The sequence below is a fragment of the Lygodium microphyllum genome, chromosome 1 (genome assembly GCF_053477565.2).
Source record: "Lygodium microphyllum isolate KBCC chromosome 1, Lygodium_microphyllum_v1.1.10, whole genome shotgun sequence".
Lineage (NCBI taxonomy): Eukaryota > Viridiplantae > Streptophyta > Polypodiopsida > Schizaeales > Lygodiaceae > Lygodium > Lygodium microphyllum.
The window spans coordinates 143273391-143286399 of NC_141135.1; the positions used below are offsets into that span (position 1 = coordinate 143273391).

General features: G+C 39.6%; 1 protein-coding gene across 4 annotated transcripts in view; it reads left to right on the forward strand.

Moving 5' to 3' along the window:
* The first annotated feature begins 2674 nt into the window (after positions 1-2674).
* LOC148041763 (uncharacterized) overlaps positions 2675-13009 on the forward strand; it is a 342622-nt gene continuing 332287 nt past the window's right edge. For 3 of the 4 annotated variants that reach the window (XM_087682236.1, XM_087682246.1, XM_087682243.1), the window contains exons 1-2: positions 2678-2971; positions 3124-3233. In XM_087682236.1, coding sequence (XP_087538362.1) covers positions 2935-2971; positions 3124-3233 — 147 coding nt within the window. In that variant the 5' untranslated portion in view covers positions 2678-2934. Of the gene's footprint in view, positions 2972-3123; positions 3234-13009 lie in introns of all 4 variants that reach the window. The other variant, XM_087682239.1, reaches the window with a different exon arrangement.

Here is a 13009-nt window from a genome sequence, read left to right on the forward strand (position 1 = left end):
TACTATGCATATTGTATGGCAATCTATGCATTACACATTTATGTACACTGTGCTTTGGGCCTTGATCCATTTTCTTCATAGAGATTCAAACATTAAGAACTTTGTAAAACCACAATGTGCAACAAAGTTGAGCAAGAAGCATTGGTATCGCAATCACTCATATATTCAACAAACCTTAAGTATATATGTAACTTGCAATTATGATTATACATGATTTATAAATAAGCACATAATATTATTTTCATTGGACTAGATATTTCATTTCTTGTTTGGGAACTTAAGGATTCACAAAAATACTTAAACACTAGTGAACTTCAATGCATCTATTGTCTAGACATTTATATATTTAGATGAGGCCCCTTCAAAGTCTGATGAGCTCCTCCATCTTCATATATATAGCAATGAGTGCCTCAATATAGAAGTGTCCTTTGCTAGAGGCTAACCATGCAAGACTAGTTATGAGGACAATTGAATCCCATAGATGCAAGATTATATGATAATTATTTTTTATGGCATTAGATACTCGTGAGATGAGAAAGCTTGGGATTCATGACGGAAGTGTCACTATTATTGAGCTTATTTTTGGTAAGTTTTGTTCAAGTCACTTGAGGGTAGATCCTAACTAAATAAAGAAATGAAATGATAAATACAATCATCATATAATGAACATGGCCTTGCAAGTTGCCATTTTGCAAAAGTAGACTATTATAATACACACATATATTTGATATAGGAAAAACTATAGTAAATGTATTTACAAGTTATCGCTCACTAGGTAATGATAAAATGCATACATACACTTGTATGATCATATAAATATTATGTATTCTTTTCATATCAAAACAATATCTTTTCATGCTTAACATATTAGTACATGTAATACAATAAATGTATATATGTATCTCTGTGTGTGTGTGCGCGCGTGCGCGCACGTGTTTGTTTCATTACATAACATATATTATATATCTATGCATATACGACTACATTTACGTACTAATCTCTCTCTCTCTCTCATAGTGTTAGTGAGAGTTAGGGCACTTTACATCCACACACATGAGAGAGAGAGAGAGAGAGAGAGAGAGAGAGAGAGAGAGAGAGAGAGAGAGAGAGAGAGAGAGAGAGAGAGAGAGAGAGAGAGAGAGAGAGAGAGAGAGAGAGAGAGAGAGAGAGAGAGCGCTAATCTTTGTTTAACATAAATTAATTAAGAAAAGAAAGGTAAAAAAAGTAAAACATTCAAAAATAAATAAATAGTATTTATATTTTAAGAGAGATAAAAAGTATATACAATAGAAAATAAATATTTAACTATCTTATTAATGATTGTTAAATAACTAAATAATTAATAGTTAGTTAACTAGTTATATAATAACCAACCAACTAGCTAACTAAACAAACTCTATTAGTAACTAACTAGTGAACTTATATATATATATATATATATATATATATATATATATATATATATATATATATATATATATATATATATATATATATATATATATATATATATATATATATATATATATATATATATATATATATATATATATATATAGAGAGAGAGAGAGAGAGAGAGAGAGAGAGAGAGAGAGAGAGAGAGGTATATATACCCTCTCCCTTCCCTTCCCTTCCCTAGATTTGGTGCCAATGCCAGTAGTTGCTCTAGACCTTGCACTTACACCATGCGGCTAGGTCCTCCATGGGATACTCTTGCAATGCTAGATGGCCTAGCATCAGACCTCCACCTCCAGTCATGTTATGGCCAATTGCTCTAGCTGTAGACCTAGCTACTTTACCGATGGCTCTTCCATGGCCACCAACTCGTGCACTCATGACACCATGAGCTCCAATGATAGTTGATCTAGTGTCACCTGCACCAATACTTGGACCTCAATGACCACTACTAGTTGACCTTGATGCACTAGCTTCACATGCTCCAATTGTTGCCTTGGCTAGTTCTCGTAGGTGTATCCCCATAATAGTTAATGTTGCACATCTGGCTTGGCCTTATCAATCATCCTGAGGACCTCGAATTGTGAGTAGGATGGCAACTACTACTTGAGTTGTAGGGCAATGCTTCAAAATGAGTGGGAGCCCAAAGGGTGACATGTGGCACCTCCTAGCAAAAGCTTTTGGGGAGCTTTGGAGTTGACAAGTGTTGCCTCCTACCAAAGCTTTTGATGATATGTATAAAAGATGACCCTTCAAAAGATGAGAAGTAAAACGTAAAAAAGGTGAGCAAAGGAAAGGAAGAAAAGCAATAAAAAGCATTGAATGAAAAATAAGAATAAAAAGACAAATTATTGCCTCTATATGTACAAGAATAAAGTGATAAGCCTTGCATGTAAGAGTAATGATCATGATTTTAGATGTCAAAACATTCAATGGCCAAGCCTTATAAGTTACACGTGACTTGTAAGAGCAATCAACACCATTGTACTTAATGTTTAGTCAACAACTTAAAACTTTAAGAAAAACCCAAACGAAAAAGTTGAAAATATTAATATTCACCTTAGATCCAATGAAATATTGTTGTGTGAACGTTAAAGGACTAATTTTGATTGGTGTTAATGATTTAGGCTCATTTAGAGACGCGTTTGGCAATACTAAAACGTCAAACCATGAATTCTATCTTGAAGGTGAGCAAGTCAGCTGGTCACTATGGTCCTCCTCTCCAAAATCAACGATACACCATACGAGGGTTACGGGTAGCGTCTCGTGAAATTTCCACAAAATATACACCTCGGGGCATCTTATCCTTGGTGATTATTTCTTTTCTAGGCCTAAAACTAAACGAAAAATAAAAAATAAACACAAACAGGGTGGTAGTTCGAGGTTCTTTGTGTGCATGCAAGTGTGCGTTCTCTGTCCAGCAGCCAGAGTGCTCTCCGAGAGAACGGAACAGAAAGAAAGGGAGGAAAGCTCTTCACCATGAGGCTGTCTCTCATGCCACTGGCCACCTCCCCTCGTATGCATTCTCCCGTCGTGTCTTTTCAGATGTCGATGCTCCTTTGCCATTGATTTGTCGCAAGTGCTATCTTGATTCTTAACCTAGCATTCGTTAGGACCTCGGCAGTTGTCAGATGGATTATCTTACCCGATCAAGATCCTCCCGTGCAGAAACAGACAGTGTCGTCGCAGTGGCTTGGAACTCATCAAATGAGCTCTACTCTTGCGGCCGTGACCACACGATATGGCGATGGGACCGGAATGGTGAAGCCTCAGCTAAAGTAAGTATGTCTGTCTCTTTCTGTTTGCATCATGCGGCAGATGCCTTCTTGGCTTGTGTGTTGTCATAGTTTTAAAAGATAACACTCTTTTCTTCGCCTCTCCCACTTAGCTACGATGAAAAATGTATGGATAAATACATGGCGACGAAATAGAAGAGCTATAGTGAGTGACTTGGAATTGATTCAATTCATTTTTGATGCAGAGCTATGCACAAAAGGTCGGTGCTATGTGAGATGTCTTTTGGCATGGGAGACAATAACAAGTGTCTCATTCAATTTAAGATTCAAATTATTTCTTAGTCCATAGTCGTCCAGGTGTATCATAGTTCTTGACGAGGGCATTCTTCGCTTAAGCTTGACAACTTTCTTCCTAGTGAGATGCAAGATGTCCATATTAGTAGCTTCACAGGTGAGCAAATAGGTATAATAAATTCTAACCTAAGTAACTCGTCTAACATTGGATCCAACTCTTCAACTTGTTTGACATGGAAAGGGGAAACTAGACGTGTGGAGATTGTAAGCAGCCCTCCTAGTTCTTCTTGTGGTAGGGATATATGGTTGACAAAGGTCACCATGGGCACATTCAGGAGTAGACAATGGAGAGCTAGTTATAAATCATGGTTGCTCAAGCAATCATTAAGGTGGCCAATCGTCTTCCTCATGATGTAGAGTGGATCTGAGAGGATGAGGAGGAGAGATGCTCTTTGGCAGCTTTTTCCATACTGCCCTGTAGATGGTTTGGCATTATAGCCCACCAAATTTTTTGTTCATACAACCATTGTATTTGTGATGTTTAGTACTCATTAGAGTTTTTTGTACACTGTATTTTACCTCAATGGGATCTTCTCTGAGGTATTATTAATAGAGTTGTCTTTTCTTGGGAAAAGAAAGCACTGAGCATATGTCTCCCTTTCTCGATCTGATAAGGAACATTATGCTCTCCATACTAGATTGATCTCACTCTCATCATAATACTGCTATAAGCTCTTGGCTATTGGATACAGCTTGCTTTTGCTAATGCACAACTATGAGTTGAGCTCACTGATTGCCCGAGGACTCAAAGGAGTGATAATGCAGTCCATAGTCAACTTTCTGCCTGATATGCTGGGCATCTCGATGATTGCTAGCCTCCACCATGAACCTTGTGAGTGTCCTGAAGGCATGTGGGTGTACTTGATACCAAAGGACTTTGACTAGAGGCTCATTGGCATGCATTATAAACTGTCTTCAAGATACTGCGGATCAGTCCAAACTACCAAGAAGATTAGTGGGAGTATCCTCCTGCTTGGATTTACCTTTGGATGTCCGTATTTATCAAGTGTAAGCTGTTTGAAACAATGCTTGGGATGAGGTGAATTGATTTTCCGGGATTGAGGAAGTTTTTGGAGAATACGACGACTCATACATTCCACTTGGAGAATTGATTGGACCAAGCAATGCCATCGAATCATGGTTTCTTGAATCGTGGTCAAGTGGAACAACTGCCCAATGGTACAGGTAATATGGGAGATACTACATTTGTTAAGAGTCACTTTATTAAGCTACCTAAAATTGCCTTCCAAATTATCATATCTTTTTGGCTCTTAAAACAGCCCCAAAAAGGTCTTTTTGTTTGTATGGCACATGAGACTTTTCAGTTGTCCACCATAGAGAGAGATCAAAGGAATCCAAATAGAGAGGCATACATCATCACATTTCATGAGAGGTGTCAAAATGTGGGAGGCTGAGTTTGTATCTAATTTCAACCTCTGCTCCTTCAGCACATACAATTGTATTTCTTCACTTTATCATTCATTCATTTAGCATTTATTCATTCTTCGGTTCCTTTTTCTTCTTTTGTATTCTTGTTTGAGCTTTGTTAGCCTACCTATGTTAGTCATGTCAGTCTGTCATCTCTTGGTTGTGAGCTCCTATCAAAGTTTGATGGAGACATAGGAGCTCTGGCATTTTAGGTGCATTTTCTTTATTTGCTTCTTGTGTGCATTCCTAGGCTAGTTTTAGCTTTCCATAGTTTGCCTACACCTGCCAAACATTGTCATTGTTATCTACGGTTTTTCTGAGGTCTCCCCTATTTTTTTTGTTATTTTTCTCTTTAGTTATGCCCAACATTTATTGTTGGTTGGCCAACATTTATGACCTCTACAGGAGCAGGTCAGCCAGTTTTTTGGTGTTTTGTCTATTTATAGCTACATCCCCCACTTGGCACATGCACACACTCTTCAGCCCTCAGTCTTCCGTTTGTAGGTACACACTTCGATACTCCAACTCTCCGTGCTTGGTGTTGCCATTAACATTAGCTTGATTTGGTGCGCTCACGGATGCTTGGGGCTGCATGCAAGGATTGATCAGTCCATTTCCATTGTATCAACATTCTTCTTCAGTTAGTGTAGTATTCTTCCTTCATGTTTTGCTTCCTCTCTTTCTCTCTCTCTGTGCTTCTCTCTGTGTTCGTGTTTCTCTTCTGTTGCACACTCTTACAAGTAGCCCAGGTTTCTTAAACGTAGATTTTCAGCCTGCATTTGCTGCATTTAGTGCATGTGCAGGTGGTCTAGTCCCCAGTCGACCCTTTCGGAGACAAGGCGACATCATCCAACACTTGACGACCTTGTTCAAACATCAGGCAGCTCCGGTTTTCTTTGTTTTGCAGCAAACACAAATTTGCATTTTGCAGGTATTAGCTTTCTAGCGTAGATGACAGCTTCATGGTGTAGGCGATAGCTTTTTGGCATGTGTGGATGTTATTTTCTGTATCTTCTTGGTTCAACACATGCACCTTCTTATCGGATTGCCTATGCTCTCTTGGTATTTAATGCCTTGATTAGGGATTAGGTTTTTCCTAACATCCATGCTGCTTTTTGGAGGCTGATATTCATCAAGATGAGGTTATGGGTGTCTTATTGCATTTGCCCAAGGATAAAAGCCTCGATTAGGATGGTCTCTTGAATGAATTTTTTGAGACTTATTATACTCGGTTTGGTAAAACATTTGATCGACACGTGTTAGGAGGTTTGGGTTACTAGAATCATGTCTGCATCCTAGAAAGAAGGGGTTATGAAGTTGACTCCTAAAGTCCATTTTTCTTTGATGCTCAAACATTCGTGACCAATTTCCTTGATGGGCACCGTATACAACTTATTTTCAAAAGGTAGTGTTTAATGGCCTCCATGAGTATCTCGCTCCGATTGTGCATCCCCATCAGTATGGGTGCATTAAGGGCATGAATATTTTGCATCATATTGTGAATGTACAGATGTGCATAGATTATATGCAACATTACACAATCAGGAGGTTGTTCTAGTCTAGTTGGATTTGGAGAAGGCCTTTGACTACTTGGAATCGCATTTTGTCTGGAGCTTATATAGACCATGGATTGTGGGGCATGCATGTCCTAGTTGATATACACTATTAGTAGTGATGCTTCTTCGCGTGTTACACTGAATGGTGGTGTTATTGAGTCCTTTGCTCTTGCACGGTCAATCAAATAGAGCTTCCCTTAGAGTCCCCTATTTTTTGACCTTGCTACCTATCAATTTCTCATCATGTTGTCGTATGTAGTTGAGATTGACCGTTGGCCGGTTTATTCCTGCTATTGAAATAACGTGTTATTGAGGGGGTATTGGCTGATGATAGTCTCATAATATTGAAAGTGGATAGTGATAACATTTGCAAGGCATTGGATGTTTGGTATTTGTTTGGTCATGCTTCAATCCTCCAAGTTAATGCTACTAAATCATCTGTCATGAGGATGTGAAAATTTATTGCTTTGCTTAGCATTTATTAGAAGTTACCCAAATGTGCAAATGTGACTTGCACATGTGAGGTGCATGTCAATTATTTCAGGGGCCAAGGAATCCAAAATATCCATTGTTGGTACCAAAGGGAAATTTTGTAATAAGTTATGCTTGATAGGTACTCCAGGGTATCTGGTGTTAGATTGGGGCCTAGACCAATTTAATGGCCACTAATATCAATGCTTACATTAGAGACTAGGCATTAATTAATTAATTAATGCTAGTCTCTAATTAGATTTGGACCTAGATCAATTTAATGGCCACTAATGCCAGTGCTTACATTAGAGACTAGGCATTAATTAATTAATTAATGCTAGTCTAAGGGTCAATAATTGCTCAGGGATACTTGGGAGACAAATTGGCCTCACCAATTTAATGATTGACTGGTGAAATTAATTTTTTGAGCACTATAATAATTATTAAATTAAATTTTAGAGTTAATATTCTAAAAATTAATTTAATTAGTTGGATAATGCTGAAAAATAGATTGGAAGGCTGCCATTTGGTAAAACTTTCTCATGCAAGTGGGAAAAACTGTTCTATATGATAGGAGATCTGCCCAGAAGTTGGAAATAGTTGTTTGAAAGCCTGCAGCAGCAGGTGACAGCCCTAGAAGGGCAAAACAGGTAGGCGAAAACAGCAGTTGAAGCTGATGACAGCCATTTTGGCTCCGAAACCGAAGGCGATGGCAAGTTAATCTCTCGTAATCAGCGAAGCAGCGAATTGGAGGTGGCTTTTGCAAAAAAAATCAGAGATTTATCTCTCTACAACATTCTCTCTTATTCTCTAGTCATTTCTCAGCTCCCCACAATATTTTCTAGTAGTTTGAGTCATCAAAGGAAGAGATTTCAGTCAATCTTTGTTGTAAGCCCTAATTTACAACAAAAAGTATGGTTTTGACAGTTGCCTCGTGATGCATACTTAGAATTAAAGGCCTAAGACTTGAATTCTGGCTGCTGAAATTGAAGAACTTTAGGGAGATTCAAGAGGCCAATCAACCAATTTCAATGTAGGGCTGAATTTGTATTTCAAGGAGTAAGGTGAAGGCCATTCCCTAAGCAAACTACTTGGCAAATTGATTTGAAGGCTTGCTGGTCATTAATGGTAACAAGTTGCACTTGGATTAACAGACGGGATCAATGAATCTCAGTTATGCTCTATCCATTTGCAATAAAAGATGAAGAAATACTGAAAGGGGTGCTAGTTTTGGAGCCAATAGGTTGTCCATTGTCCAAGATTTAAGAGGTAAAGTGTGCAATTCAATTTATGTGAATTAGTAACTTACTATCATTACTATTAAATCAGGTTTTTACCACCCTATGCAAGGAGGAAGACTAGTTTCATAGTCTCTCTTCAAGTGGATTGGATTAGATTTGTAGACTTTGGGGTGGCAAGGCGAAGTGGTTCCATGTGGCAATATTGGGCAGCATCTAATTTATCCTTTGGGTGTTGACATTTAACCTAAACACTCTACAATGGATATATTTATTGGAAATCTTAGATGTGGCCATTTCATGTGTGCCTCGAAGTAGCGTAGACTATTTTGTTGCCTATGCTTACCTATTTTTTGCCGTTTTTGACTCGGCTGAAGAATAGTAGTTTAAATGACCTTACCAAGCATATATGTTTCATATTATGAAAAAAGGATTTTGTGCATACTGGTGTTTCTTGGATTTCTTGGAGCTATGTCTATACCTCAAAAAGCATGGGTGATGGGGTTGTTTTGGATGTTGAGATTCATATGGTTGCTCTTCGATTTTGATTACTATTTCAAGCCATGTGTGTTGGTCATTAGCTTTGGGTTTCTATTGTTTGCAAATCTTGATTTGTGGCATTTGTAAGGGGCAATGTGTTATGTCACATGTGCACGCCGCATACTATTCCATGAACCCTTGATGAAACACTATCAATCCAAAGAACATGGGAACCTCTAATGCATCTTTAGGATAGGGCCACTCCATGATGGCATTGACATATTGGCATTTATATTAATAACCCCTACAAAAGTGATTTGCCATGATTAAGAGATGAACACTATAAAAAACTTGTGGTGCTTCTAGTTTTGAAAAAAACTTGTTCTCTTGCAATAGTAGCGACACTTGCCACAAGTGGTTATATTGCACTACTCAGGACTTAATTATTCAAGAAAAGAGTAATACACTTTCCTGGAAGAGATTGCAACACCCATGCCATGAGCCTGGAAATGTGATTTTGCGTATTGAATGGCCCAAAGCAATCCTTATTTGGTGCTAGCTAGACTTCAAGTCCAAGTCATTAAAGATCATAGCTCTAGCTAGTTGATCCAACAATTGATCTATTTTTTGAAAAAAACTTGTTCTCTTGCAGTAGTAGCAACACTTGCTATAAGTGGTCATATTGCACCACTCAAGACTTAATTATTCAGGAAAACAATAACACACTTCCTTGGAAGAGATTGCAACACCCATGCCATGAGCTTGGAAAAGTGATTTTGTATATTGAATGGCCGAAGGCAATCCAAATTTGGTGGTAGCTAGGCTTCAAGTCCAAGTCACTGAAAATCATAGCTCTAGCTAGTTGATCCAATAACTCATCTATTTGTGGCAAGGTAGACTTGTTCTTGAAGGTGATCTTGTTGAGGGTGTTGGGGGTAAAGGCGCCTTCGCCTAGCCGTCCATGTAAAACTACACTGACAATCACCGCCACTCCACACTGCAGGTGGCGAACGCCCATCACCGTCACTTTATTCTTCATTCTTTTAGTGACAGTTTGAATAAAGGAAGGCCCAGTCACACATTGTGACTGTTGGAGTTCCCATTTCTTGTCTTTCTCTTTCTTGCTCTTGCTTTCCCGCCATAGCTCTCGAGTACAAGCTTCGATTCTTCTCACCTTTCAACTAGTATCAGAGCACGGCTTCCCGACTCTTGAGCTTGGCTCGTGGCATTCTCAGCTTCCCATTGACTCCCCACTCGCATTGAGTCTCCTTCCCGGTAGCCATAGCTTATTCTCTTGAGCTCCTGTCACTCCCCGGCTTCCCGAGCTTCTTTCCGGCCTATTGAGACACCATCAAGGCATTGACATTGAGGTATTGCTTCATTATTTCAGAGATTTATCTCAGTCCACAGGTTTAGGTAAACAGGGTTTTCACAGGTTGTGGGCAGCCATAGCTCACACCTCTTGGTCACTTGGATCTTGCTTCCAGCCTATCAAGGCTTGCTGAGGCTTAGTGTAGGCCTTCTTTGGCCCCCATTTGTGCCCCCTTTGGGCCCCATTGTTGACACGTGGGTCAGTAGACCCCCCCCAGCCAACTCACGTTTTTTTTTGCGCCTTTTTCAAAATCTAGCAAAAAAATCACTCTTTTGGTCATATCTTGGGCATTCGAAACCCGATTCAGGCAAGATTAGAGTCTAAGTTGGGGTTTTGGCACGCTCTGGACGCGATGGTGATGTCGGATTTGCCAAATTCTGATGATAGAATATTCTGCAACAGATTTCAGGTCTGAGACAGTATGTATTTGTATGCCTATGGTTTATATGATGCTTCTACTAATGTCTATTGATATCGGATCACTTGTGGATGTTATGCCTCTTATGTGAGATTCACTTGGAGCTAATTTAGCTCAGCCATTGACTGTTTTGAACAATCCCAGATCTGTCGAAAACAGGGCGGCCACCTGTTACTTCAATTTTATGCTTACAGGTCTTGGCATTTGATACCCGATTATGTCTGCTTGGTGCCTATACATACGGGAATGTATGCCTATGGTTTGCCTATGGATTTGAGCTTGGATTAAGCACTGATTTGCTCAATTTACAGAGGTTATATGCTGCTGGAAACTTCAGGGCTGAAGCTATTTATGCTACAGTTGGGTTATGCCTATTGGTCACGGGGTGCTCCCGGCTACTTGGTATGATGTCATGATGTATTTGGACTATGCCACATGTCTTGTTTATGCTCCGGAATGCTTTTGAGCTGAGATTAGAGCTCGATTTGGGTTTGACTGTCACTTCTTTGCAGCTGGCATTTTATCTATGACATGGTTTATGCCTAGGCTACCCAGTATGGGTTATGATGTCTTGGTGAATGCTTTATGCTTTGGCTGTGGATGGCAGTTGTTTGAGCTCGTCTCAACATTCATTTGAGTATTTCCTTGAGCAGTTAGACATTGACTTGGATTTTTCCGTTACGACTTGGTTTTTTCCATTACGACCTTGGATGCTATTGAGGCATTGTCTTGGTTACGTGTCTTTGGTACTTTGACTTGGTTTGCTTGAGCTGTTGATCTCGTTTATCTGCCTTTTGAGCCAGTGGGAGCATCTTGTATGCTTGACCGACATTGAGCAGGAGGTTTATGCTATTTGAGCATTTTGCAAATACTTGAGACTTTAGGATCTCTTATACTTAAATGTTGCATGGTTCATGCACTGATATCTTGGAGTTGTTTTTGACTTGAGCTTGGGCTTTGCACTCTTGTGAGCATACACCTACTGATGTCAGGTTTTGCCAGTGTTATGTATACTTTGCTCTACTGTCCAGAGGATATGCCTACTCACTGACGGATGCTTTGGTGACATGTTTGGGTGTTTGCTCAGGATCTTGATGACTGTTTGATGCTGATTTATGCGCATTTATGGCTGGCCATGTCTTGGCTGTCATTTCTTGACTTGGTGTAGTGATTTGGTCAGCAATTGCCTCTCACAATACCCTGCTGTTATTTATTACAGCAAGCATATAACTCCGGATTGACATGGATTTTTCATGCTGAAATATTTTGAAATGATGTACTTTCACTAGTACTTGGTGGGCAGCAGCTTTGATTACACTTTTCTCACCATTTTCTCTCGATTTTGGTGATTTTTTGATCATTTTCTGCAGTAAACAGCAAGCAGTTTTGAACTATCTGTAGTCTTCCAGCCTGCATTATGGCGAGTTCGTCCACTGATCATGCTATTTTCAACATCACTAAGCTTGATGGTACGAATTACTCTTATTGGAAGAGCTAGATTTGGCAAGTATTGGTGCAGAAATCGCAGATCAAACCATTGAGGTCGAGCAGGCATCCGCCTGCAACTATGCCAGATGAGGAGTGGCTTGAGCTTGATGAGTTATGCAAGTCCACTATTGTATTATCTCTCACAGAACAGGTTCATTACAATGTATTTGAGGAAAAACAGAGTGGATGGCAGTTGTGGGATAAAATCAAGAATCTCTATGACAAGAAAAGTCCAGCGAGTTAGATGTATTGGCTGAAGTAGCTTATGGATCTGCGCATGAAGGAGAATGTGACTATGTGTGCTCACTTGAGCCAGTTCCATACTATACTCAAGAACTTGACTTTGCAGGACATCACTTTTGCAAAAGATGTCACTCCTCTTTTCTTGCTTGATACTCTTAATGAGTCATGGGATGTATTCCGCACTGCATTATGTGCCTCTATTGCTACCTTGAAATCATCTAATGTTGAGAGTGCTCTTCTGCAGGAAGAGGCTAAACATAAGAAATTGGATGCCTCTTGTGTGTCGCATGCTATGACAGTTAGAGGCATAAATGATGGATATGGAAAGCATGGCAGTGGCAGTGGCCGTGGACTGGATTCTTAGAAATCTCGGTCCAAGTCTCGTGGGAAGTTATGTAGCAAATTCCGTGGCAGGAATGCAAATGTTACTTGTCACCATTGTGGGAAAAAGGGCCATATTAGGCCACAATGCCATGAACTACGCAATGAAAGGCGCAAAGATAAGGGAAAAGACAAAGTGCAGGATAAGTCTTCTGATCGCAGCATAGTGCCTGCAAAGTCTAGTGTTAAAATTGAAGAGATCAATGTTATGCAGCTTGAGGTTGTTGATGATGATTATATCCTTGTAGCTTCTTCTAGTGCTTCGCAGATGACAGAGATACACTCTATGTATGCACAGTGTTGGCTCTTGGACTCAGGTGCGTCCTTTCATGTGACACCTTACCGAAAGTGGTTTCATTCATACCGTATTATTTCAGGTTCTGTGCGCT